Source organism: Marmota flaviventris, chromosome 20, assembly GCF_047511675.1.
Source record: "Marmota flaviventris isolate mMarFla1 chromosome 20, mMarFla1.hap1, whole genome shotgun sequence".
In the NCBI taxonomy this organism is placed as follows: Eukaryota; Metazoa; Chordata; class Mammalia; order Rodentia; family Sciuridae; genus Marmota; species Marmota flaviventris.
In genome coordinates this window covers 14,754,857-14,779,352 of record NC_092517.1, presented here as the reverse complement: position 1 = coordinate 14,779,352, position 24,496 = coordinate 14,754,857, and the positions used below count along the sequence as shown (strand labels likewise).

At 40.1% G+C, this 24,496-nt stretch overlaps 2 protein-coding genes across 3 annotated transcripts in view; both read left to right on the top strand.

The window, feature by feature from the left end:
- Cidec (cell death inducing DFFA like effector c) overlaps positions 1 to 24,496 on the top strand; it is a 554,473-nt gene that overhangs the window by 453,428 nt on the left and 76,549 nt on the right. The window lies entirely within an intron of this gene.
- On the top strand, positions 25 to 19,071 carry Emc3 (ER membrane protein complex subunit 3). Of its 2 annotated transcripts, XR_011705567.1 has the most exons (9): positions 25 to 333; positions 6,392 to 6,449; positions 6,788 to 6,881; positions 9,607 to 9,711; positions 10,442 to 10,523; positions 12,055 to 12,134; positions 12,914 to 12,996; positions 15,112 to 15,260; positions 17,873 to 17,954. XR_011705567.1 is itself a non-coding variant. In XM_027931897.2 (8 exons), exons 1-8 carry the CDS (start codon positions 179 to 181, stop codon positions 17,999 to 18,001), a joined length of 786 nt encoding a protein of 261 aa, XP_027787698.1. In that variant the 5' UTR covers positions 25 to 178; the 3' UTR covers positions 18,002 to 19,071. The 2 variants fall into 2 exon arrangements, 1 of the variants encoding a protein (XP_027787698.1); XM_027931897.2 differs by lacking the exon at positions 15,112 to 15,260 and having other exon boundaries at positions 17,873 to 19,071.

Below are 24,496 nucleotides of genomic sequence, written 5' to 3'. Positions count from 1 at the left end.
TGACGTCAAACTTCCGCGCCGGAAGTCGGCGCCCGGCGGCCCAGCTGGAAACCGTAAGCGGCGGATCGAGACAGTCGCGGAGTCCCGGGCTAGCCAGGTTGAGGAACGTTAGAAGGCCCGGAGGCGAAATCCAAGAGGAACTCGACTCCCCGCGGCTGGCAGTCGGCCTTCAGAGAAGATGGCGGGGCCAGAGCTGTTGCTCGACTCCAACATACGCCTCTGGGTGGTCTTACCCATCGTTATCATCACTTTCTTCGTGGGCATGATCCGCCACTATGTGTCCATCCTGTTGCAGAGCGACAAGAAACTGACCCAGGAACAAGTCTCCGACAGGTCAGCACCCTACCCTAACCGGCCGCCTTCACTCCTCGTGACCTTGGGCAAGAAAGTGCAGGAGTTCTGTCAGTTTACCTGAGTTCTCGTCGCGCCCCTGCTGGCAGGTGACCTTGGCCGTTACCTGTATTTCACTTTTGTCGTCTCTAAAATGAGAACTATAACAGTGCCTACCTCATAGAACAGACGTGGGGATTAAATTAGGTGACATCTTTAAAGCCTGATCATAGGGCCTGGGACGTATTAGTGCTTAAAAAAAAAAAAAAAAACGTTGTTAACATTGTTAGGCTAGTAGCCAACTCTCAGTGGGGTTATCTGTGAACTGTCCGATCCCATCCTTTCCTTAGGAAAAGTGCCCACTGAGTGCCAGGTCTTTTTATTCTTTGATAATATTAGATAATCGCATTTTACTGAATTACTGTAATGATCAGCAGAGATGCTAAGAAACAAAATGCTTTGCAAACTGTAAAAGTGCCATTAGAGATGTGTGGATTTTTAAAGATCATTTTCCCTCCTATAGTGAAGGCAACTTCCTCCTCACACGCTTTCATTTAGTATTTGCAGAAACAAATTTGAGATGGCTCTAGATGGTATCCAGACACGTGCCCTTCTATTAAAATAAATAACAATTTTCAGCCAATTGTTATGATTATTTTCAGAGACCATCTTAATCAAGTGGTACTCTATCTTTAACCCCTCCTGATTACTTAGGAATCTCTTTTTAACAAAAAGAGAAAGCATCAGGTTCAGAAGTTTCCACAGATGGGCTGGGGCTATGGCTCAGTAGTAGTGCACTTGCCTGGCATGCCTGAAGCACTGGGTTCCATTCTCAGCACCACACATAAATAAATAAAGTAAAGGTCTATCAACAACTAGAAAAAAAAATTTAAAGAATTTTCCACAGATGACAGTATCTAGGGAAAATTTAATGTTGTTTTGATTTTATTGTATTTATTTTTAAAATTGCTTTGTTTTGTGGCAAGTCATACTGGATTTCCATTTGCTGAAATTTTATAGGAGCTGGGTTGTGGCTCAGTGGTAGAGCACTTGCCTGGTATGTGTGAGGCACTGGGTTGGATCCTCAGTACCACATAAAGTAAAATAAAGAAATTGTGTCTACCTATAACTAAAAAAATTTTAATAAATAAATAAGTAGATAAAAGTATTTTGTCCATCTACAACTTAAAATATTTTTTAAAAAACTAATACAGGCAGAAGAAAAGTTGATGTCTAAAAATATTAAGTAGGGGCTGGGGATGTGGCTCAAGCGGTAGCGCGCTTGCCTCGCGTGCGTGCGGCCCGGGTTCGATCCTCAGCACCACGTACAAACAAAGATGTTGTGTCTGCCAATAACTAAAAAAAAAATAAATATTAAAAAAATAAATAAATAAAAAATAAAAATATTAAGTACATATAGCATAAGTGCTACTGAAGTATGGGAAACTTCTTTATCATTTTCAGTTGTCCTTACCAATTATGCTGACAATAATAATAAGCGAACATTTATTAAATACTTATTCTGTACCATGCACTATGCTAAAGTACTTATTTAAAACGCAGAGCAACTATGAGGTAGGTACTGTTTTCCCATTTTATAGAAACTGAAGCTTAAGGGGGTTCCATGGTCACATATGATAATATTCAGGACTTTAAGCCAGGTCTTCTGGTTGCCAAGCCTAAGGCTCTTTCCATTTTACTACAAATTAGCCACTTGGATTATTTTTTTGAGACATCAATTTCAGAACTGACCTGAGCCATCCTCCTAGAACTGATCTTTAGAAGTCAGTTTACAACCAGATGTGGTAGCTAATACCTTTAATCCCAGCCACTCTGAAGACAGATGCAGGAGGATTACAAGTTCAAGCACAGCCTGCACAACTTATTGAAACTGTCTCAAAATTTAAAAAAAAAAAAGTTTTTTTTACGGGGCTGGCATTGTGGCTCAGTGGTAGAACACTCACCTAGCACATGTGAGGCACTGGATTCAATCCTCAGCACCACATAAAAATAAATAAAATAAAGTTATTGTATCCATCTATAACTTTAAAAAAATTTTTTTTTTTAATTTTAAGGATTTTGTTCAGCAGTAGAATGCTCCTGAGTTCAATCCCCAATATCCCAATATTAGGAGAGGGAAAAAGTCAGTTTACCACAAAAAGAAATCCTATAGAAAAATGCAGGGTGGAGAGAGCTCAAATAATTAGCATTCAATGATACCTAGAAATTATTCTCATTTTATCCTTACAATAGTTCGAGTTAGGTAATCCTAAACCCATTTTAATAGTTGAAGAAAAGGAAGCCTGGAGAAATTAAGTAGCATTCACAGAGTAACCAAAGTTGTAAAATATTGTGCATGTTCTTGAACCTAGATTGGTTCACTGATCCTGCTGTCATGATTCTTTTTTTTTTTTTTTACCAGATACTATGATGATTCTTAACCACCATTCCTGCTACGATAGATATTCTGACACAATTTCCTATCCTGGTTTTTACTATGTCATTTTAGAGCTGTGGTTCTGAATGGTATCAGACCCACAGCTGTTTTTTTTTTTTTTTTCCATCTCCAAAATGAAATTCACAGTTGGTACAATCTAAATATGAATTTGTTTGGGTTTGTTTGTTTGGTTGATTGGTTGGTTTTGGTTTCATTCTTCTTTTGCTGGGGATTGAATTCAGGCCCTTGCTCATGCTAGACAAGCACTCTACCACTGAACTAATTCTTCAGCCCACAGGGGAATTATTTGTTTAAAAGCAACATTATGATCTAGTTGTAATAATCAGGAGAAATAAAAGAAAAGTAATTTGTGGTAATTTATATTTCATAGGAGCTTGGGCACAACTGTTGTATAAGGCATAATGCAGAAGTCATATATATATATGCACCTCACTAAAAAATCACTTTAACTGGGACCAGTTAATAGATGGCTAATATAGATGAATATCACAGAAGGTAGTACTACATTAGTTTCTTAGGTGGTATATTATTCTTCATAAAGTACAATTTCTCATATGTTTATTTGGTGCTTAGAAATTTTATAAACATAAAAACTGTGCCCCCCTCATAAAGAAAATGGAATTAGATTCTCAAACCTAATTTTAATATTAATTATAAAACACTTGAGGCTGGGGATATAGCTCAGTTGGTAGAGTGCTTGCCTCACATGCACAAGGCCCTGGGTTCAATCCCCAGCACCACAAAAAATAAAAAAATAAAACACTTGAGAGGAAGTAGAGTTGAACCAGCAACTTAGCCAGGCCCTAAGCAACTTAGCAAGACCCTGTCTCAAAATTTAAAAATATTAAAAGGGCTGGGGATGTGAATCAGTGGTTAAGCACCCCTGGGTTCAATCCCCTCAAAACAAAAAAACAAGAATAGGAAACTTTAGTTTGAATTGACTTTAAAAACTAAAGTTTTGGGCTGGCGTTGTAGCTCAGTGGTAGCACACTCGCCTAGCAAGCGCAAGGCCCTGGATTCAATCCTCAGCACCACATAAAAACAAATAAAGGTATTGTATCCAACTACAACTAAAAAAATAAATATTAAAAAAAAACTAAAGTTCTATTCTAAGAAAAGATCTTTCAGTTGCAGATTACCAAAGCTTTATCTTTACAACCAGTAAATGACTTATTTTAGGTACTCATCAGAATAAAAACACAAAATTAAAAACTTGTTACAGGATTTATAGACTTTGAAAAAATATAGTGATGGATCTCAGCTTTAAATAAGATAATACACACAAAGGACTCAGCTTAAAACCCTCCTCTGTTTCTCTTTTGCTCTTCATGATTTAATAAGTAGGATCCACATGGCCTTGTGTAGTCCAGCTCTTGCCCACCTCTCTAGCCTCCTCTTCACCACATAGTCCTCTTTTCTCTCCATATGGCCTTTTCTCAGGTCCTCAGAGACATAGTATTTATTCCTGCAACAGGGCCTATGTCCATAACATTCCCTCCAGCATTTTCCCATATAAGATTCCAACCTAATCCTATATTCTCAGCAAGGTTTTCTTTCAGACCTTAACTTTCCAGAATGGGGGAATTCCCCATCCATCTCTCTTCCTAGAATATAACAGTCAAATTTCACATTGGCTCATGTGGTTATTTGATTCATTTCTTTCTCTCCCACCAGACTTTTTTGGTTTTATTTGTTTGTTTGGGGCAGTACTAGGGTTTGAACCCAGGGGTGCTCTTGTAGAGAGTTAAATCTCCACCCCTTTTTATTTTTGAGACAGGGTCTCACAAGTTGCTGAGGCTGACCTCATTTAAGACTCCTGCCTCAGCCTCCAGAGCCTCTGGAATTACAGGTGTGCACCACCACACCTGGCATTTCCCACTAGAATTACCATCATGAGATATTTGCGTTTTGATCGCTGCTGTTCATGTACACAGTACCTGACAATTAGAAATTTAAGAAATATATTTTCATTGAAAGCATAAATTTGTTACTCTACAGAATGTGAATGGTGGATTAAAGAATTGAAATGAGTTGGCCAAGATATTCAGCTAATAAATGGCAAAAACAGGATTTGAACCCAACTCTAGAGCTTAAATTTTCATTCATTTTTCTATATCCAGTGCTTCTTAAACTGTTGGTGGTAAAGGGCCAGTTTGGGGGCTTTTTTATTTTTAAATTTTATTTCTTTTTAATTAGTTGGTTAACTGATAGATACTAGGGATTGATAGATACTGCCAGGGGCATTTTACCACTGAGCCATATCCCATACAGCTGTTTTTTAATTTCTAGTCCAGCTGGCTAAAATATTTTGATCACATGCTTGGATATTTGGTAATATCAAATTATTATGTCTCTAAACCCTTACCCTCTATGTGAATATATGTCTGTATTCACCTTGTCACAGACCAGCATTGATACATAGGCCACACTCTGAGTAACTTTAGCTCCCAAGGAACAGAATGTATTACAGGTCACTTCTGTAGCTTGTGTTTAGTCAACTGTATAATATAACAAGGCCAAAAGGAGGGAAACCAGGGAAAGTTCCACAAGAGTTCCAGCATCAGGAAGAGACTGTGGGAAAGACGGGGCTTGAGGAAAGTATTTAGGCTTGATGAGGTAGCACCAGCAAAGGAGAGGGGCCATCAAGCACTTCACACATCATACAATGAAGCTGAGATGTGTTTAGGGGCACTGACTGCTCACAGCAGGTGGTTTGTACACAGAAGTAAAGAAGGGAAAGTTAAGCACAGTGTTCTTTTCTCTGTTTGCTATTTATATCTTAGTTACATGGACTATTATCTTTAGTGATCAACTGTGCCCTGATAACACCAAATAATTTCATTTATTCATTGTTTATTGAGAACTTATACTTGGAATTCTGAGTGGCATTTCTATTTGTTGTCAATCAGATAATAATCTTCTTGAGACTTCTCATTTCTTCTTGTCTGTGTCCCCCACAACAACATGCAACCACCCTCCCCCACCCTACTCCCACTGCCAGTGCTAGGGATTAAACCCAGTGCCTTGTGCAGGCTAAGCAAGTGCTCTACCACTGAGCTACACCACCTGATCTTTTCACTTTTTAAAATTTTGAGACAGGGTCTTGCTAAGTTGCCCAAAATGACCTCAAAATTGCATCCCAGATAGCTGGGATTACAAGTGTGCACCACTGGACCTGGCTACCTGTCCTCATTGCTCCATGCATATTAAGAATTTCTTCCCTTCTTTTATCCTATGCCTTTCCCCTCCTCCAGCCCCCACGTCTTCTGAACATCATCCAACTGCTACACTTTTCCCTCAGAGAAAGTTCCTTCTTGGCTCATTATAAATTAAAAAAAAAAAAAAAACTGAGTGTGATATCCCAAATATGCCTCACTTAGAAATCTGTGTACAGAACCACAGTCACTTGTGAAGACTGCTCTTTTGAAAACCTGAATGTAAGGTTAACTATGTCATGCTGGTTTTTAGGATACTTGAATGTTCCACATGCACCTGTTGCCAAATAGGTCCTCTCGTGTTTAGACAGATCTTCTACTTTATACTCTCATTTTCTTCTAGTGTTTCACTTTTAAAAAATCTCATTGTCTTGGTCATGTTTTTCAGCCAAGTCTTAATTCGAAGCAGAGTCCTCAGGGAAAATGGAAAATACATTCCCAAACAGGTACTTACTTATCTTTTATTAAAAAGCTCCACCATTGACTGTGGAGAGCAGTAGATAATCTGAATGTTTTATAAGGGGACTCTTTGGGGAGAACTGGAGATTGGCCACTCAGTAATTAAGCTGTGGCCCAGTGGTGTTTGCTGTCACTGTGACCTCACTCTTAGGAAATTGTTTTTAAATGTGACTCAGCTAAAGTGTCAGGTCGCCTGCCAAGTAGGATGCCAGCTCTGAGGGCAACAGCATATTCCAAGGCCCTTCTGACCAAATCTCTGGGGAGTCACTTGACAACTTGCCATATCACAGTTCTTGGATTTAAAAAGCTTTTTCTTTCCTACTAGTCTTTCTTGACACGAAAATATTACTTCAACAACCCAGAGGATGGATTTTTCAAAAAAACTAAAAGAAAGGTAGTGCCACCTTCTCCTATGACCGGTATGTTCATTCCTTTTCTCTTGCTTTTAAAAAAAAAAGTTTACATGGGGTACTGAGTGAGAGGGGAAGGAGGGAAGGCAGGGCAGATATAGTTTTATTTAAATAAATTATAGGAATTAATAATGTAAGTGACCTTAGAAATCATCTAATATAGTAGAGTTCTCTTTTTCAAATAAATCTCCTGGGAACCCAGTTTATAAAGCAAATTTTAAAAAGCTGATAGAGTGGGGAAACCAACACTGTTGTCCCTGGGTCTCTCCTCGTTGCTAGTCCTCAAGACCCATGGCTCTGTGGAGCACAACTGAGGATGCTTTCCAGTCCCAGCTCCCACCCACTGCCTAGATCCTATTGCTGACAGATGGCTACCCAGCTTCTGCCTAAATGAGGAGGAGCTGCCTCCCTCCCAGTAGCAACCAGTTCTTGGTCAGACCTGATTGCTTAGTCCATCCTACAATGTCTGCTCCAACAGATATATGACTTCCACTAACTTCTGCCTTATGAAAAATATACCGTAAAGTAAAACAAAATAATTTATTTTTCTTTGTTGACTGTTTTCTCACTTCAGTATTCATTTCTTTAGATGAGATAACTAGTTCTTTTAACCCATGAATAAGGTATTAGAATTAACACAATTTAGGAAAAAACTTCCAAGTCTCAAAAGTATATATGAAAATATATTTGATTTCTCTAATAATCCACAGAAGACAAATAAAAATAATATGTTACCAGGCACAGTGGTGCACACCTATAATCCTAGCTACTTGGAAGGCTGAGGCAGCCTGATCACAAGGTCAGCCTGGATAATATAGGGAGACTCTGTCTTGAAATTTAAAAAAATAAAAAGGGTTCAGAGTATGGCTCAATGGTCGAGTGCTTGCCTAGCATGAGTGGGGCCCTGGGTTCAGCCCAAGCACTGCAAACAAAACAAAACAAGATATCCTTTTTATAACCCATTAAATTGACAAAGATTAAAAGATTGACCAAAGTCACTATGGTCAAGGTCGAGGGAAATTAGGCCCGCTCATCACTGGTGAGAGTATCAAATGGTGGGGCCTGACAGTTTATGTCTTTTTGTTTTTGTTGTTTTTGTTTTGTTTTTTGGGGAGTGGCATTGCTGCACATTGAACCTAGGGTCTTGCACATGCTACACAAGCACTCTACCACTGAGCTATACTCCAAGCCCCTAATCTTTTTTATTATTTTGTACTAAAAATTGAACCCAGGGGGTGCTCTACCACTGGCCTACATCCCAGCCCTTTTTATTTTTTGAGACAGGATCTTACTAAGGTGCCCAGGCTGCCCTCAAACCTGTTATCCTCCTGCCTCAGCCTACCAAGTCTTTGGGATTACAAATATACACCACCACACCCTGCCACAAAGTCCTAACATCTGTCAATTTTAAATATATGAGTCCCTTGATCCAGAAATTTTTTAAAGAATTTATCTTACAGAAATGCTTACATAGCCTGCGGTGGTGGCTCATGCCTATAATCCCAGCAGTTCAGGAAGCTAAGACAGGAGAATCACGAGTTCAAAGCCAGCCTTAGCAACTGCGAGGCACTAAGCAACTCAGTGAGACCCTGTCTCTAAATAAAATACAAAATAGGGCTGAGGATGTGGCTCAGTGGCCAAGTGCCCCTGAGTGCAATCACCAATACTCCCCCCCACCAAAAAAAAAAAAAAGAAATACTTACATAAACGTGCAATTTATGTACAAGATGGTGTTGGCAGCATTGTTTAGTCTCAAAGAAAATTGGAAACAACCTCTAGGTCTATCAAAAAATAAATGGTGCAACCATGTAGTAGAATCTGCCTAAACACTGAAAATATTGAGGGATAGATATTATCCCCATGAGAAATACCTTTCACAAAATTATTCATTTTAAAAGACGAAGAAACACAAGTCAGGCATGGTGGCAGATGCCTGTAATTCTAGCAACTTGGGAGACTGAGGCAGGATTGCAAGTTCAAGGCCACCCTGAGCAACTTAGTAAGACCCTGTTTCAAAGATAAAAAATGAAAAGGGGTAGGGATGTAGCTTAGTGGTAGAGCACCTCTGAGTTCAATCCCCAGTGCCAAATTAAAAAAAAAAAAAAAGTGGGGGGGGTGATTAAGAAGCAGAATAGTATGGTGGAATGAGAAGGAATGAGAAATTGTGCTCCATTTGTGTACAATGTGTTAAAATGCATTTCATTGTCATGTACAACTAATTAGAACAAATTTTTAAAAATTAAAAGAAGCAGAATATATGTAATATAATATATATACATATATATGTATATAAATATATATATATATCTATAGTATGTGTGTGTGAATTGAAAGATGAAAGATATGCTACGAATAGTTGAAAGTGTTTAGAGAGTGGACTGAGAGGAACCATCCTTATCGTACATTTCTGTTATTTGCATTTTTTAGCAATGAACACGTCTTACTCAAATCATTAAATATATTAAAAATTTAATTTACAAGAGAGCTGGGGATATAGCTCAGTTGGTAGAGTGCTTGCCTTGTATGCACAAGGCCCTGTGCACCAAAAAAATAATAATAATAATATACAAGAGGGCTGGGGAAATAGCTCAGTTGGTAGAGTGCTTGCCTTGCATGCATAAGGCCCTGGGTTCAATCCCCAGCACCACCAGAAAAAAAAAAAAAAAAAATTACAGAAAATGAGATGGTCTGCCAACAGAAGTAAACCTAGTGGTCTCTTGTGCTTTTATTTTAGATCCCACTATGCTCACAGACATGATGAAAGGGAATGTCACCAACGTCCTCCCTATGATTCTTATTGGTGGATGGATCAACATGACATTTTCAGGCTTTGTTACAAGTAAGTTACAGACCCTGCAGACTTCATGTTTACATCATTTGTGTTCTTTTTCCTGTCCTTGTACAGAGAAATTCAAGTGTTACTGAGACCCTAACATCACAGACCTTATGTTTTCTTATGGAAACCAAGAACATTCTTTGAAAAACAACAAAAAATTAATCTGCTGTGATGTTATGGCAACCCTGTTCCAAACCAATCCTAAGTTCATATGTGGTTGCTTTTTTACTAATAGAGATTCAAATGAGTGACCTGCTAGTTGACCTCCACAACTGATAGGTATTCTAGTTAATAGGATAGAGAGAAGCCTACTTCTATTTTTCACTTCATTTACTAAGTGTTGGGGTAAGTTTTCTGTTTTATTTGATTTGGTTTTAATCAGTGTGGCTTCTTAGTGATGTAGGTCTTTGTGTGTACCTGTTCCACTCAGGGTTTAATGGATCAATATAAATTTCTTCTGAATTTTAGGTCACAGCTCAGTTTGAGTTCTTGCTTCTTCAGCCACCTAGAAAGTGGTATTATTCAAGAAAACTAGAGCACAGCAACATCTTGACTATTTTTTTCCTTCTGAAATTGCCACTGATTTCCTTGTGGAAATCATTTTCCAAAAGCTGTGTGGCTCAGAGTTCTCACCTCCTTAGGGAAAGAATATGTGCTGTGCATTCACACTTCGACTGCTCTAAAAATAAAAACAGCTTGGAGTGGTTGTGAACTTTCTCTTTCTTCTCTGCAGCCAAGGTGCCATTTCCACTGACCCTTCGTTTTAAGCCTATGCTACAGCAAGGAATCGAGCTACTCACATTAGATGCATCCTGGTAAGAACTTTCTTTTATCTAATAAAAACACGAACCAAAAATCTAAAACCAGTGTCTCTTAAAGATCAAATTTGCATATTTCACTGGGAATAGGTTTTTTTTTTTTTTTTTAATTTTGCATTTTGTCCCATTAAACGCCACTCAAAATGTCCCTGCTGGGTTATAGCCATTTTTACATAAGCCTTGCAAAAGAGGAGAACATGTCAGTCTCTTTTCATAGGGCTTAGGAATACAAGGGTGGATGTGTTTACCCCCTTAAAAATTGAAAGGTTAAGCAAAGAACTCTGGTTAGGCCAATCTTTTAGAAGTGCCCTGGAGCTTATGAGTGGATGTTTGTATTAGTTTTCTGTTACCATAACAAATACCCAAAATAATCAGCTTATTATGAAGAAAGATTTATTTTGGCTCATAGTTTTGGAGGTTTTTGTCCATGAACAGTTGGCCCCATTGCTTTGGTCGTGTAGTAAGGCAAATCATGGAGCAAAACACTCACCTTGTGATCAGGTTCTGAAAGAGAAAAGAGGAAGAACACCCCCAGTCCTGTTTGAGGACACACTCCCAATGACTTAAGACTTCCCACTAAGCCCCAAAAGGTTCCATCACTTTCCATTAACACCATGGGCTTCTGCAAGAACCAGTTAAGAAGAGGAGGATGGACCATGGGGGTCACCAGCAGTGATTGGATTCACTGGGTTTGAGCAGAGGCATCTCTGGTTATGTGGGAGGGGTGGGGCAGACCAGATGCTGATTGAGTCTTGGGTCTGCACAGCTCTAGTATAGAAGAAAAGCTGTACTTCATATGAGCAGCATGATTCTACTAAACTCTGATCGTCCACTCTCATTTGGGCTAAGCAATAGCTCCATAGGTTAAAGAAAAGCTTATTTATCTTTTCTAAGCTTCTGAGCAGGTATGTGTCTGATAATGTCAAGGACAGAGGGGAAACTATAGCCTGAGTGAAGAATTACCATTGCAGATAGATCAGCAATATTGTACACAGAGAGATCATTTACTTACCTGCAACCTGATGGAGTGACCAGAATAGACTCCTGTGACCCAAGTATTGGAATGAAGTACAGAACTTTTCCATTTATGTATCATTTTTAATATTCCCTTTAGTTTTATCATATGCAAATTATTTTTCAGTGGCAAGGTGGGAAACTTAAGATAAAGGAAGCCTTGGTGATAAAATTCAAACTTGGAATGCTTTCCCAGTTGCTGCCATCCTCAGCTTTGAAAGCCACCTCTAATCCTTCCTAAGTGTGGAACACATGAACACACCAACACTTGTGATTTTTTTTCTAAAGAATGGAATACCAAACAGGAGGACTCTTTCACTTTTTATTTAATATACTTCTATATTGGTCAGACTGTCTTAATACCTATATTTCTTCTCTGGTTGTGCTTTGGCTGCATATAGCCTATCCCGGGTGATTTCCTTACATATGCTGAACAACTTTGCCTGATACAAAGGTGTAAACTTCATTAATACCTGAAATTAATTAAACTTCATTAATACCTTTGCTTTGCTAGGGTGAGTTCTGCATCCTGGTACTTTCTCAATGTATTTGGGCTTCGGAGCATATACTCTCTGATTCTGGGCCAAGATAATGGTAAGAAGCACATCAGGTTCAATAAGCAAAAACTTCAATAGATGACTCATCCATGCTAGAGCAAGAAAGATATAGGTTATACTGTTCATTAGCACATTCAAATATGGTGCTTCATTCTTTAAGTTTCTTCAACATTCTGAAAGCATATTCAAAATTTCTGGGTCCAAACTGAAGATCTGATTTTCTCTGGCAATCACTAGGACATCATTTGGTTTCCCCAAGTCTGACACCCCTGGGGAATCCAGCACCAGTGATGAAGACCATTAATTTGAAGACTAAAGAAGGCCTGAATGGTTCAGTTAGCTCACTGACTAGAGACCTTGCCGGTACTAATCCTGGTTCTCATATAATGGTGGGGACGTCTGACAAGTTATTTAACTCCTCTGATCCTGTCTTTTTTGCTGTCTTGTAAATAGGGATCTTGGAAGTTAACTATAGGGTGATTAGGAGTAGATAAGGAAGAATGCACAAAGCAGTTGGCAAAGAATCTGGCATATAGTAGTTTCTCATTATCTGGTAGCTGTTGTTATTGAAGTCTGAAATAAACTTTGGAGCTTCCTTTAGTTCCCTTCTGTTTTCCAGCTCTTGTCATCCCCATTTTTCAGGAGAGATAAAATGACTTGCTTGACATCACACAGCCAGTGGGTGACAGGGCCAATTGTCTAGTTCTCGAACCCACTGCTAGACAGCTTAAATGCGGTGCAGTGCTCATTCCTCTACAAGGGTGCAGGGGTGCCTGCTGAGCCTCAGCACTCACATTGGCATGTCTTACACTGCAGCCGCTGACCAATCACGAATGATGCAGGAGCAGATGACCGGAGCAGCCATGGCCATGCCTGCAGACACCAACAAAGCTTTCAAGGTACGCTTCATTGTCTTCCAGAGCTTTATTGAGGCTCTGAATGGTTCCCAGAACCAGTAGTGCTCTCTTACTCAGTTTCACTTTTTTACAGTTTCAGTTACCACGGTCAACTGCATCCAAAAATATTCAGTGGAAAATTCCAAAAATAAACAGGTCACAGTCTTCAAACTGCGCTGTTCTGAGTAGTGTCATGAAATCTTGCTCTGTCCTCTTCCGTCCTACCCAGGACACAAGTCATCCCTTTGTCCAGTGCATCCACATCACACACAACCCACCTCATGGAAGATGAGAGATCATATTCACATCTTCTATTACAGCATATTCTTGTGATTGGTCTATTTTTGTTACTAGGTATTCAGGTTAAATCTTTTGCTGTGCCTAATTTGTAAATTAAACTTAATCAGAGGTTATGTATGTATAGGGAGAATAGTATATGTAGATTTAGTACTGCTTTGCAGTCATGGAAATCCACTCACTGGTGGACTTGGAACATAGATCATCTGGGGATAAGGGGGGATTATTATACTTTAAAAATAAATTCTCAAAAACCAAAAGGAGAAAAGAAGAAAAAAAATTAAACAAAAAATAAAAATGAATTCTCAGTCCAAGCACAGTGTCCCATTATAGTCCCAGTACTCAGAAGGCTGAGGCAGGAGGATTGCTTGAGCCCAAGAAATCAAGGCCAGCCTGGGCAACATAGTGAGACCCACTCTCCCACCATATCAAACAACAAGAAAAGCTCTGCAGTGAATGTAGTGTGGTTTCATTGTTTGAATTTAGAGTAGGAAAAATAAAGTTTATGTGTGTTTTGTTCCTGAGACAGAATCGTCTGTTAAGTAAATTGGAGATTCTTGGCACTTTCACTGGTATTAAATGATCACCCAAATTTAATCCACACTGTAAATGAGGCTATAAAACAATCCTTTCAAAGGCCCCAGGTAACATATGGGACACTTTAAACTTTCTTGAACCTGGCAGACATCAGGTGTAAATTGCATTAAAAATAAATAAATATATAGGGACAAAGGATGTAGCTCGGTGGTAGAACATGTTTAGCATTCAGATGGCCCTGGTTTCCATCCCCAGCATCATAAGTCATTCATTCACTGCATCCATAAAGTGTCAGTACTTTAAAGCCTTTTCATTAAAGGATTCTGGAATTTGTAAAATCCTATATAACCTCACTAATTTTCCATGATAAAAACTAAAAATACCCTACTTTCAGTCCCTAGCACTGAAAAAAAAAAAAAAAAAACTAAAAATAAAAGGAAACTTTTACCCTGATGAAGGTCATCTATTAAAAAAAAACAAAAAAACCCTCAGCTACTATCGTACTTAATGGTGAAAGATTGGAAGCTTTTCTCCCAAGATCAAGAACAAGACAAGGATATCTGCCACTTCTGTTACCACTTTTATTCAACATTGTAGTGGATGTTCTAGCCAGGACAGCTGGGCATGGGAGAAATAAATCAGGCAGTAACACTACCTCTCTTTACAGATGAAATACACACACACACACACACAAAAAAAAACCATCAGAGCTGAAAAACGAGTTTGGCAGTTTTAGGATACAAGATCAATATACAGGGCTGGGGCTGTAGCTCAGTGGCAGAGCACTTGCCCAGCATTTGTGAAGCACTGGGTTCAATCCTCAGCACTACAACTATATTAAAAAAAAAAATTAATGCATAAAAAAAAATCAATATATGCAAAATAGATGTAATCAGGTGCATTGTAATAAGGTAGCAAGATCATGAGGTTGAGACCAGCCTGGGCAATTTAGTTAGACTCTGTCTCTAAATGAAAAAAGAAAAAAATTAACTGGACTTCAACACATTGGTAACAAAGAATCTGAAAATGAAATTAAGAAAAAAAAAATTCCACTTATGTATAATAATTTCAAAAAGAGGAATAAGTCCAACAAAAGAAATGTAAAATTTATACCTGAAAATTCCAGAAACATTGCCAAAAGAAATTAAAGATCTTAATTAGAATGAATAGACATTTATGTTTATAGATAAGAATATTGAGCATCATGTTAAGATGGAAATAGTCCCTGCATTGACCTACAGATTCAGCACAATCCCTATCAAAATCTACCTCCCTTTTTTACAGAAACCAGCTGATCGTGAAGACCACAGGAAAATATAAGACACCCAAAATTGCCTAAAATTGAAAGAAAACAAGTTAGAGGACTTATACTTCCTGATTCAAAAACCTACAAAGACAGTAATCAAAACTCTGAAGTAATGGCAGAATGACAGGCACGTAGATTAATGCAATAGAATTGAGAGTTCTGAAATAAATGCATAGCTATGATTTAATAAATTTATGATCATTTGATACTAACATATAATTGTTGATTTTTAGCCACAATGCCAGACAGTTCTGTGAAGGAAAGAATAGTCTTTTGAACAAATGGTGCTAGGAAAATGATTTCTACATAAAAAAGAATGAAGATGCATGCTTCACAGTATGCACAAAAATTAAGTCAAAATGGGTCAGAGACCCAAATGTTGTATGGTTCTGCTCACATGAAATATGTGGAATAGGAAAATCCATAGAGATAAAAAGTGGGTTAGCAGTTACCAGAGTCTGGGAAGAGGGGACAGTGGGGGTTATTGCCTACTGGGAACAGAGCTTCTATTCAGAGGATGAAAAGATTTTGGAAATAGATACTGGAGATGGTTATAAAACACCATGAATGTGATTGATGGCTAAAAGTGGCAGGCTTGATGTTGTACGTATTATTTATTCCAATAAAAATATTAAATGTTCAAAAAGTATTTTTGATGGGTCAAAGACCTAAATATAAAAGATACAACTATGGTATTTTAAAATTAAACATGGGGGGGCTGCAGTTGTAGCTCAGTGGTAGAACACTTGCCTAGCACATGTGAGGCATTGGGTTTGAGCCTCAGCACCACATAAGAAATAAATAAAATAAAGGTATTGTGTCCATTTGCAACCAAAAAACATTTGTTTAAATAAATAAAAGTCATAAAAAACATTAAACATAGGCTTGATGATGCACACCGTAATCCCAGCAACTCAGGAGGCATGAGGACTTAAGTTCAAGGCCAGCTGGGCAACTTAATAAGATGCTGTCTCAAAATTTTTAAAACTTTAAAAAGGGATGAGGATGGTGGTAGAATTCAGTGGTAGAGCACCCCCCAGTACAAAAAAATAAAAATAAAACATGGGCTTAAATCTTTGTGACCTTAGACTGATAAAATATACTTTCTAAAAATAAAAAGGACTGGAATATAGCTCTCTCTCTCATGCGCTCGCGCTCTCTCTCTCTCTCTCTCTCTCTCTCTCTCTCTCTCTCTCTCTTTTTCTCTTCCTTCCCTGTTAATCAGATGCCACTGCAATAAAGATCTCTTGGTTGCCCTGAAAAAGAAAAAAAGGGCTGGAGTATAGCTCAGTGGTAGAACCCTTGCCTAGCATGTGTGAGGGTCTGAGTTCCATCCCCAATACTGCAAAAATAATTACTGAGATTCTGCTTCACACCCACTCAGGTGGTTGCAGTCAAAAAGATGGATAATAACAAATGGTTAGGGTGTGGAGAAATTGGAACCCTCCCACATTGCTAGTGCAGCCACTTTAGAAAGCAAACAGATAATCCAAATATGCTCATCAACTGATGAATGGGTAAACAAAATGAGATATTTTTGGAGTATATATACACTGACTATATGGTGGAATATTTTTTTCAGCTATAAAACAAATGAGGTGCTGAAACATAGTACAACAGGAATAAACCCTGAAAACATGCTTAGTAAAAGGAAACAATAAGGACAGGCCATGTTATCTCCAGAATAAGTGAACTGGAAGATACAGGAAATAATGTGGTTGTTGCTAGGGATTGAAGGAAGTGAGTAATAGGGATTGGCCTGCATTTAGAGTGGAGTTTCTTTCTGTAGTGATAAAAGTGTTCTGAAATTAGTGGAAATGTTTGTACATATTTGTGAATGTATTAAAAACCACATCTTGGATACATTAAGAAGGTGAATTTTCTAGCATGTGAATTTTATCTCAAAAAACCACACCCAAATGTTGTGTGCATGTATGAACATGTAACAACAAATCACACCATTATTTACAACTACAGTGTACCAATAGAAAATGTGGGGGTAAAAAAGAGAAAAAAAAAACCTACCCATGTACTAACATTTGTATTGCTAACATTGTATTAAAATTTCATGAAGGGGGCTGGGGTTAAAAAATTCATGAATCATTTGTTAAAACTCACTAAGGCAAAAGTAGGTTTTCTAACAAATGGAATATAACAAACAAATGTTGTTTTGCTCAAAATTAATAGCTTCTGTGCAAGTAAATATAACATAATTATATTCCAAAGCAGTTTTATGATTCATAGTATCATTCTTTCTTCCATTGTTGAAGTTGGTAGCAAATTACTAGATTTCCACAAACCATAATGAAATGTCATGTATTTATACATAAGGTTAGAGGAAATGTTCTTAAACCCCTTAATGATATTCCCTCCTGGATGGCAAGGACTCAGAATCACAAAGCACTAATCTATTGTGTATTCCTCAAGGATAGTGCAGGGCATATAGTGGGTGCTTAGTGACCATGAGCCAATGGGGTATGCACTTTTTGAGTCATAAGCACTAAATTTAATCTCAGCTGCATCAGTTACTGATACTAGTGACTCTGAATAAATTGTGACCCTTCTTAGCCTGAGTCTTCTAATCTAAATAGAGGTGGTGGGAGAGGGCAGTAGCTCTACCTCACAGTGAGCTTACACATGTGAATAGCTCAGCCGGCTTCTGGTAGAATCCTCCATGTCAGCCAGAGCTGTCAGTAACAAGCCCCTCTCTCCCTGCCCTGCTCTTCTCTTCCTTTACAGACAGAATGGGAAGCCCTGGAGCTGACGGATCACCAGTGGGCACTAGATGATGTAGAAGAGGAGCTCATGGCCAAAGACCTCCACTTTGAAGGCATGTTCAAAAAGGAATTACAGACATCTATTTTTTGAAGACCGAACCAGGATTAGCTGTGTCAGGAGCGAAGAGTAGCATTTAACCTTGTAACTTTCGTTGGAGCTGGAGCCTCTGAGAATAAAAAGGAGGGTGCAAGGGCTGGCGGGCGTGCAGCAAGGCTCGTTCTTGTCTGAGCTGGGTTCCCCTGACGTTGGAAACTAGAGGAAAGAGGAGGAGTATGCCAGCGATTCACTATTTAAAAAAGTGTTTAAAGTTTCCTTCTGGTGACTCTAGTAGTGACAGTCAGAGAAAGGGGAAAACTCAAGCTACTGATAATATATAAAAACTTAGCAAAAATTCCGTCTTTCGAAGAAGCATTGTCAATTATAACTAGTTATTATGTTCAGTCAGCCTGACTTCTAACCACAGTGAACTCCTGTTTTCTTGGGATCCAAGCACCTTCCCCTCTGCATTTTACCTTTAATTTTTTGGTTAGTATTTTTAACTTTCTTTACAAAAGTACCCCTTTTTCATGTCCCAGACTTTAGAAACTATGGATGAGCAAAATGAATATCCCTGTATTATTCACTTTGAGCCTACAGAAGGACACAGAAAATGTGTCCAAACCTTGTTCAGATAAACTCTGTTCAGAGTGAATACCCAGGGCCAGGGCAGACTTTTGATAAGCAAACCTTTGATAAGTCTTAACATTGTCCAGTGAAAATCAATGACCCCGAGGCACTGCCGGCTTCTCAAGTGCCTTTGGGATTATCAAAGACAGGTTCAATAATATAAGTTCTTGATCTAGACTTCAGAATATATCAAACCCATTGACAAATCAATGGTGCTGTACTGTAAATGGCTACTCAGTTGAACGAAAGACCTCATTTCCCGGTTACTCTGGACAGGAGAGAATTCACATATCACTGTCAGAGGGGAGAGAAGGCAGCTGCTGATCAGGGTGCCCAGGAATCTTTCTGTCTAGATTAACAGTCCCAGGGAAATGGCAGAGACCCATTTCTGTACCAAGAGATGGATGTAATTTGCATGTTGAGCACTGTAATCAAGAACAAACGACTCTTGACTCTACAAATTAAACCGTTCTGTTTTTTCTTTGCCTGTGAAAGTGTTGCCTCTGTGGGTCACTGACAGCTTCTGCCACCAGTTATGAGTGTCTGAGACCTGTGCTGGAGAGAGTAACAGTGAGAGATGTGACCCATGCCCACAAAAAACCCAGAGAGGGGGCTGTGGAGTGTAGCTCAGCCCTAGAGCATGAGCTTAGCATTCACAAGGCCCCAAGTTCCATCCCCCACACAAAACAAAACAAAACCTTATATAACAAACCCTTTTTGTAAGGTCACAGAACCTCTTTGAGAATCTAAGGCCAGAGGCAGATGAGCTCATGAGTCATCTCAGAAGCAGACTTGACCCTGATGGTGGTAGAGGAGGGAGCCTTTGGGAGGGACTGAGGGAAAGGGGTGCAGAGTGTTGAAGTGAGAGCGAGATGGTCCAGAGGTCAGAATGGGGTGGCCTTGGGTTCCCCTGGAGCAGTAGTGCCTGCTCCTCGCCCTTGCCTGGCTCTGCGTGAATACACCTCCCCTCTCTGGGCTTTAGTCTCCCCATCCGTCAAAAGGGGATCACATAGTGCGGCCACTTGGGAAAAGTCTGGCAGTCCTCTAAAGGCTAACAAAATTTCCAGGTGACCCAGCAGATCTGCTAGCAGATAGACAAAATGGACAGGGTATTCCCTGATCTTAAGCTGAAGGGTAAGTGCTCTAAGTGGCTAAGCAATGTGCGGGTTCATCTGCTCACCTAGAAACATGGAGGCTCTCAAAATTGGTCCATTAAAAAAAAAAAAAAAAATCCCCCCCCCTGGGGGATTTTAAATACAGAAATTAAAGAGGGACTTGCTATTGCCTTTAATAGCATGCCACTGGAACACCTCTTGTACCAGTGCTGCCAGTAGACATGCCAAGCAGTATACGTGAGGCAGTTATTGCCATGTGCTAATGATTATGGAAACAATAAAAACAGTAGAAGGGAGAAAGGCAACAATCTAAACGTCCTATCAATAGACAACTAGTAAAAACAAATGAAAACATTCCACACAAAATATACAAATATTCATAGCAGCATTTTGGAGGGGGCGGGTATTGGGGATTGAACCTAGGGGCACTTTACCACTGAACTACACCCACAGTCCCTTTTATTTTTGAGACAAGGTCTTGCTAAATTGCCCAGGCTGACCTCCAACTTGAAATCCTCTAGCCTCAGCCTCCTGAGTTGCTGGGATTACGGGTGTGCACAATGGCATCCAGCTATAGCAACATTATTCATAAAGTCACCAAGTGAGAAACAGCCCAACTATCCATTAACTAATAAATGGATAAATAAAATATGGTGCATCATATGACAATATTATTCAGCAATAAAAGGAAATGAAGTACCGACGCTACAGTACAGATGAACCATGAATCCTCACACCACACATACCCCTCTTTTTTCTTCTTTTTTTGCAGAGCTGGGGATGGAACCCAGGGCCTCACACATGTTAAGCTCATCTCTACCACTGCACCACACCCATAACCCCTCCCATGTTTTATGAAACATCCTGAATTAGCAAATCCATAGAAATACAAGGTAGATTTGTGGTTGCCAGGGTTTGGGGGACGAAGAATGGGAAGTAATGGGAAGTAATTGCTAATGGGTCTTGATTTTCTTGTTGGAGGTAATGTACTAGGCAGATTTCCATGGCTGTGCCAAAGAGCTTGAGAAATTAAACTTGAAAGGAGAAAACAGGGTTTTTTTGGCTCACGGTTTGGGAGGTTTCACTTCATGTGGCTTTTGGGCCTGTGGCGAGGCAGCACATCACAGTGAGAATGTGCAGTGAAACAAAGTTGCTCACCTCACAGCAGCTGGAAGCAGAGAGAAAAGAAGGTGGCAGGGTTCTAATATCCTCTTCCAGGACACGCCCCCCAATGATCTAACTTCCTCCAACTAGGCCCCACCTCTTAAGGGTCTACCACCTCCCAAGAGAGCCACAGGCTGGTGACCAGGCCTTCAACACATAATCCTTTGGGGGACACTCCAGATGTAAACTAGCAGATACAGGAAGTGTTCTAAAGCTGAACGTGACAGGAGCTGGGGGCATGGCCCAGTGGTCTTACCTAGCACACATGAGGTCCTGTTCGATCCCCAGCGCCACAAAAAATAATAATAATAATAATGTGGTGAAGGCTGGGGTTGTGGCTCAGTGGTAGGGCACTCATCTAGCATGTGCGAGGCCCTGGGTTCAATCCTCAGCACCACATGAAAATAAATAAAATAAAGGTATTGTGTCCAACTACTTCTAAAAAATAAATATTAAAAAAATAATAATAAGCAGGATGATGGCCATGGAAGTCAGAAACCGCTAAGGAGTGTGTAACAACTCACCTGCTGAATCAACTAGCCCTGAAAATGGATGCTGCTGGAGCATAGGCCCGGACCCGGCTGTCGCTGGCTGTCAGAACACAATGGACAGGGGCGAGGCGAGAGAGATCTGCAGACCTGCTAAAGGAGGAGGAGGGCCGCTGTGGTGAGCCTGGAAGCCTAGGGGGTGGCCCCGTGGAGCTGCCACAGGTGCAGATCTTGGTGGTAGTATCAAATATTCAAAGGAGAACTTTGAAGGCCAAAGTGGAGAAGGGTTCCATGTGAACAGCAGTTGAATATGGGTCAGTCAGTCCTGAGAGATGGGCAAAGGGACAGGCAATGGTCTCTGTTGCCCTTTTTAGAAAAAAAAAAAAAAAGAAAGAAAAATTTAAATAATAATAATAATAATAATGTGGTGATAGATGAGAACTCTTTGAGTCTACTTAAAAAAAAAAAACACTGAAGAGCTGAGTGCCATGCTGCACACCTGTAATCCCAACTTGAGAGGCTGAGGCAGGAGGATCCCAGATTCAAACCCAGCCTTAACAACTTAGCGAGACCCTGTCTCAAAATTAAATATAAAAAAGGGCTGAGGATGTGGCTCAGTGGTTAAGCACCCTTGGGTTCAAGCCTTGGTACTGCCCCTACCCCCCAAAAAAAAGACTATCAAGGAGACCCTTGTGTCGCTGGGTGCAAAGGGGTCTCAGGGGCCAGCCAGCACATTCCTGAGCTTCTGTTGTGCTTTAACACAGCCCAGCTGCCCTGCTCCCACCTGGTCCCACCTTGGCTTCCTTCCAGCTCTGGGCTTTGCCTCACTGGAGTCAGCCTGGGAAGACCCACAGTGTTCAAAAAACTGGGTTTCAGGAAGTGAGTACCTAACAAATCACACATTTAAAAAAATAATAATATTTACTTTTTAGTTGTAGGTGGACACAATATCTTTATTTCATTTTTATGTGGTGCTAAGGATCGAACCCAGTGCCTCACACGTGCTAGTCGAGCACTCTGGGAATGGAACCCAGGCCCTCACGCATGCTCAGCACGTGCTCCACCACTGAGCCCCACCTCCAGCTAAACACTTTATCTCTGCAACCCGCTCACAAGATGGGTGAGCCAGCCCAGCGTACCCTTTTCCTTTCTTCTGTTTCTGGAATCTTTTTTTATTTTTAAAGTTTCATTATGGAGAATTTGTATAGTATAATAAATTTCTGTGTGTCCGTCACTCTGTTTCATAATTATCAATATATAATCTCCCAAACCCACTTGTTTTGTTGGGGTGGGTTCTGGAATATTTGCAAATATTTGACATGATACCCCAGATATCATGGCACAAATAAACATCTGAGCAAGTATTTCTAATGGGTAAGGAATTCTTTTTAACCCATGAAAGCAATGGGGATGTGGTTCATGGTGGAGCACTTGCCTAGCATGCACAAGGCCCCAGCACCACAAAAATAAAAATAAAAAATAAATGATGCCAGGCGCGGTGGCGCACGTCTGTAATCCCAGGATCTCCAGAGGCTGAGGCAGAAGGATCACAAGTTCAAGACCAGCCTCAGCAAAAACACGAGGACATAAGCAACTCAGTGAGACCCTGTCTCTAAATAAAATACAAAATAACGCTGGGGATGGAGCTCAGTGGTTGAGTGCCCCTGAATTCAATCCCTGGGACCCCAAATAAATCAATAAATAACAACCTTCAAGGCCACTGTGACATAAACATGCCTGTTCTTTACCATGTTCTAAGACCTGGTCCACATTCAGATTTCTCCCAGTTGTCTTAAAATGTCTTTTGACATCAAGTCTGTCTGAAGGAGGATCACAATGAGGCCCTCCTGTGGCATTTCGTTGCTATGGTCTCTTCAATCTCTCTTATGTAACACCTTCCCTCCCTCCTTCCCTCCCCTGTCCCCCACCCTAAGCCCATCATTTGTTGAAGAAACCGTGTTATTTGTACGTTCTGGAGAATTCTGTGACAAGAAAATATTCTTGTCTGGAGAGGAAATCAAATCTTCACTTCAAAAAAAAAAAGAAGAAGAATGAACTGATGATGGATGCATAGATTGAGCAAATAAAAAATTAAGCAGTTCTTACCACGAGAGGAAACAAAACGCCCAGGAAGACAATTACAATCACAGTACACTTGTTCAATTGGCTTGAATGACTGTTTTACAGTCCCCACCCCAAACCAGGGGTGCTCTTCCACTGACCTACACGCCCAGTTCTTTTCTCTTATTTATTTTTTGTCTAGATACAGGGTCTCACTAAGTTTCTGGGGATCTCACTAAGTTGCTGAGGCTGGTCTCGAACTTGCAATCCTCCTGCCTTAACCTCCTGACTTATTGAGATTACAGGCCTGCGCCACTACACCCAGCAAAAAAATAACTTTTTTCAGTATGGGAGATTGAACCCAGAGGCGTTTTATCACTGAGCTACATCCCCAACCTATTTTAGAATCTTTTTTATTTTGAGACAGGGTCTTGCTAAGTTGCTCAGTAGCCTCAAATTTGCAATTCTCTGGCTCAGCCTCTCAAGAGAATCACTGGGATTATGGGTGTGTGTCACTATGCCCAGCCTCCCCCCCCCAAAAAAAAAAATAACTTGTTTAAAAGATAAGGTTTGGGTTTGGGTTGTAGCTCAGCGGTAGAACGTTCACCTAGCACGTTTGACCCTCAGCACCACATAAAAATAAAGGTATTTGTGTCCAATTACAACTAAAAAATAAATACTAAAAAAAAATAAAGTAAAATAAAAAAGATCAGGTTTGTTTAGTTGGTGTTGCTGGAGGCTAAAATCTGAGTAAGAATGGCTTAAGACTTCAGGAGCCCTTAAGACTCATTTTGGGGGCTGGGGATACAGCTCAGTTGGTAGAATGTGTCCCTCGAATGCACAAGGCCCTGGGTTCAATCCCCAGCACTGTGTGGGGTGGTGAGGGGGGAAGATTCAATTTGGCCAGCAGAACTGCCACGACCCCCAGAGCTAAGGACAGCTGGCAGGTGCACCAGCCCGCACCAGTTTTTTTCATTAGTTGTGCCTTCCAGAGTGACCAGCCAGAAGGAAAATCCAGCCCACTGTTCTGGGCATTATCCAAGACTGAGAATTCATCTCTGCCAGCCACATCTCCCTTACCTTTTCCTTCC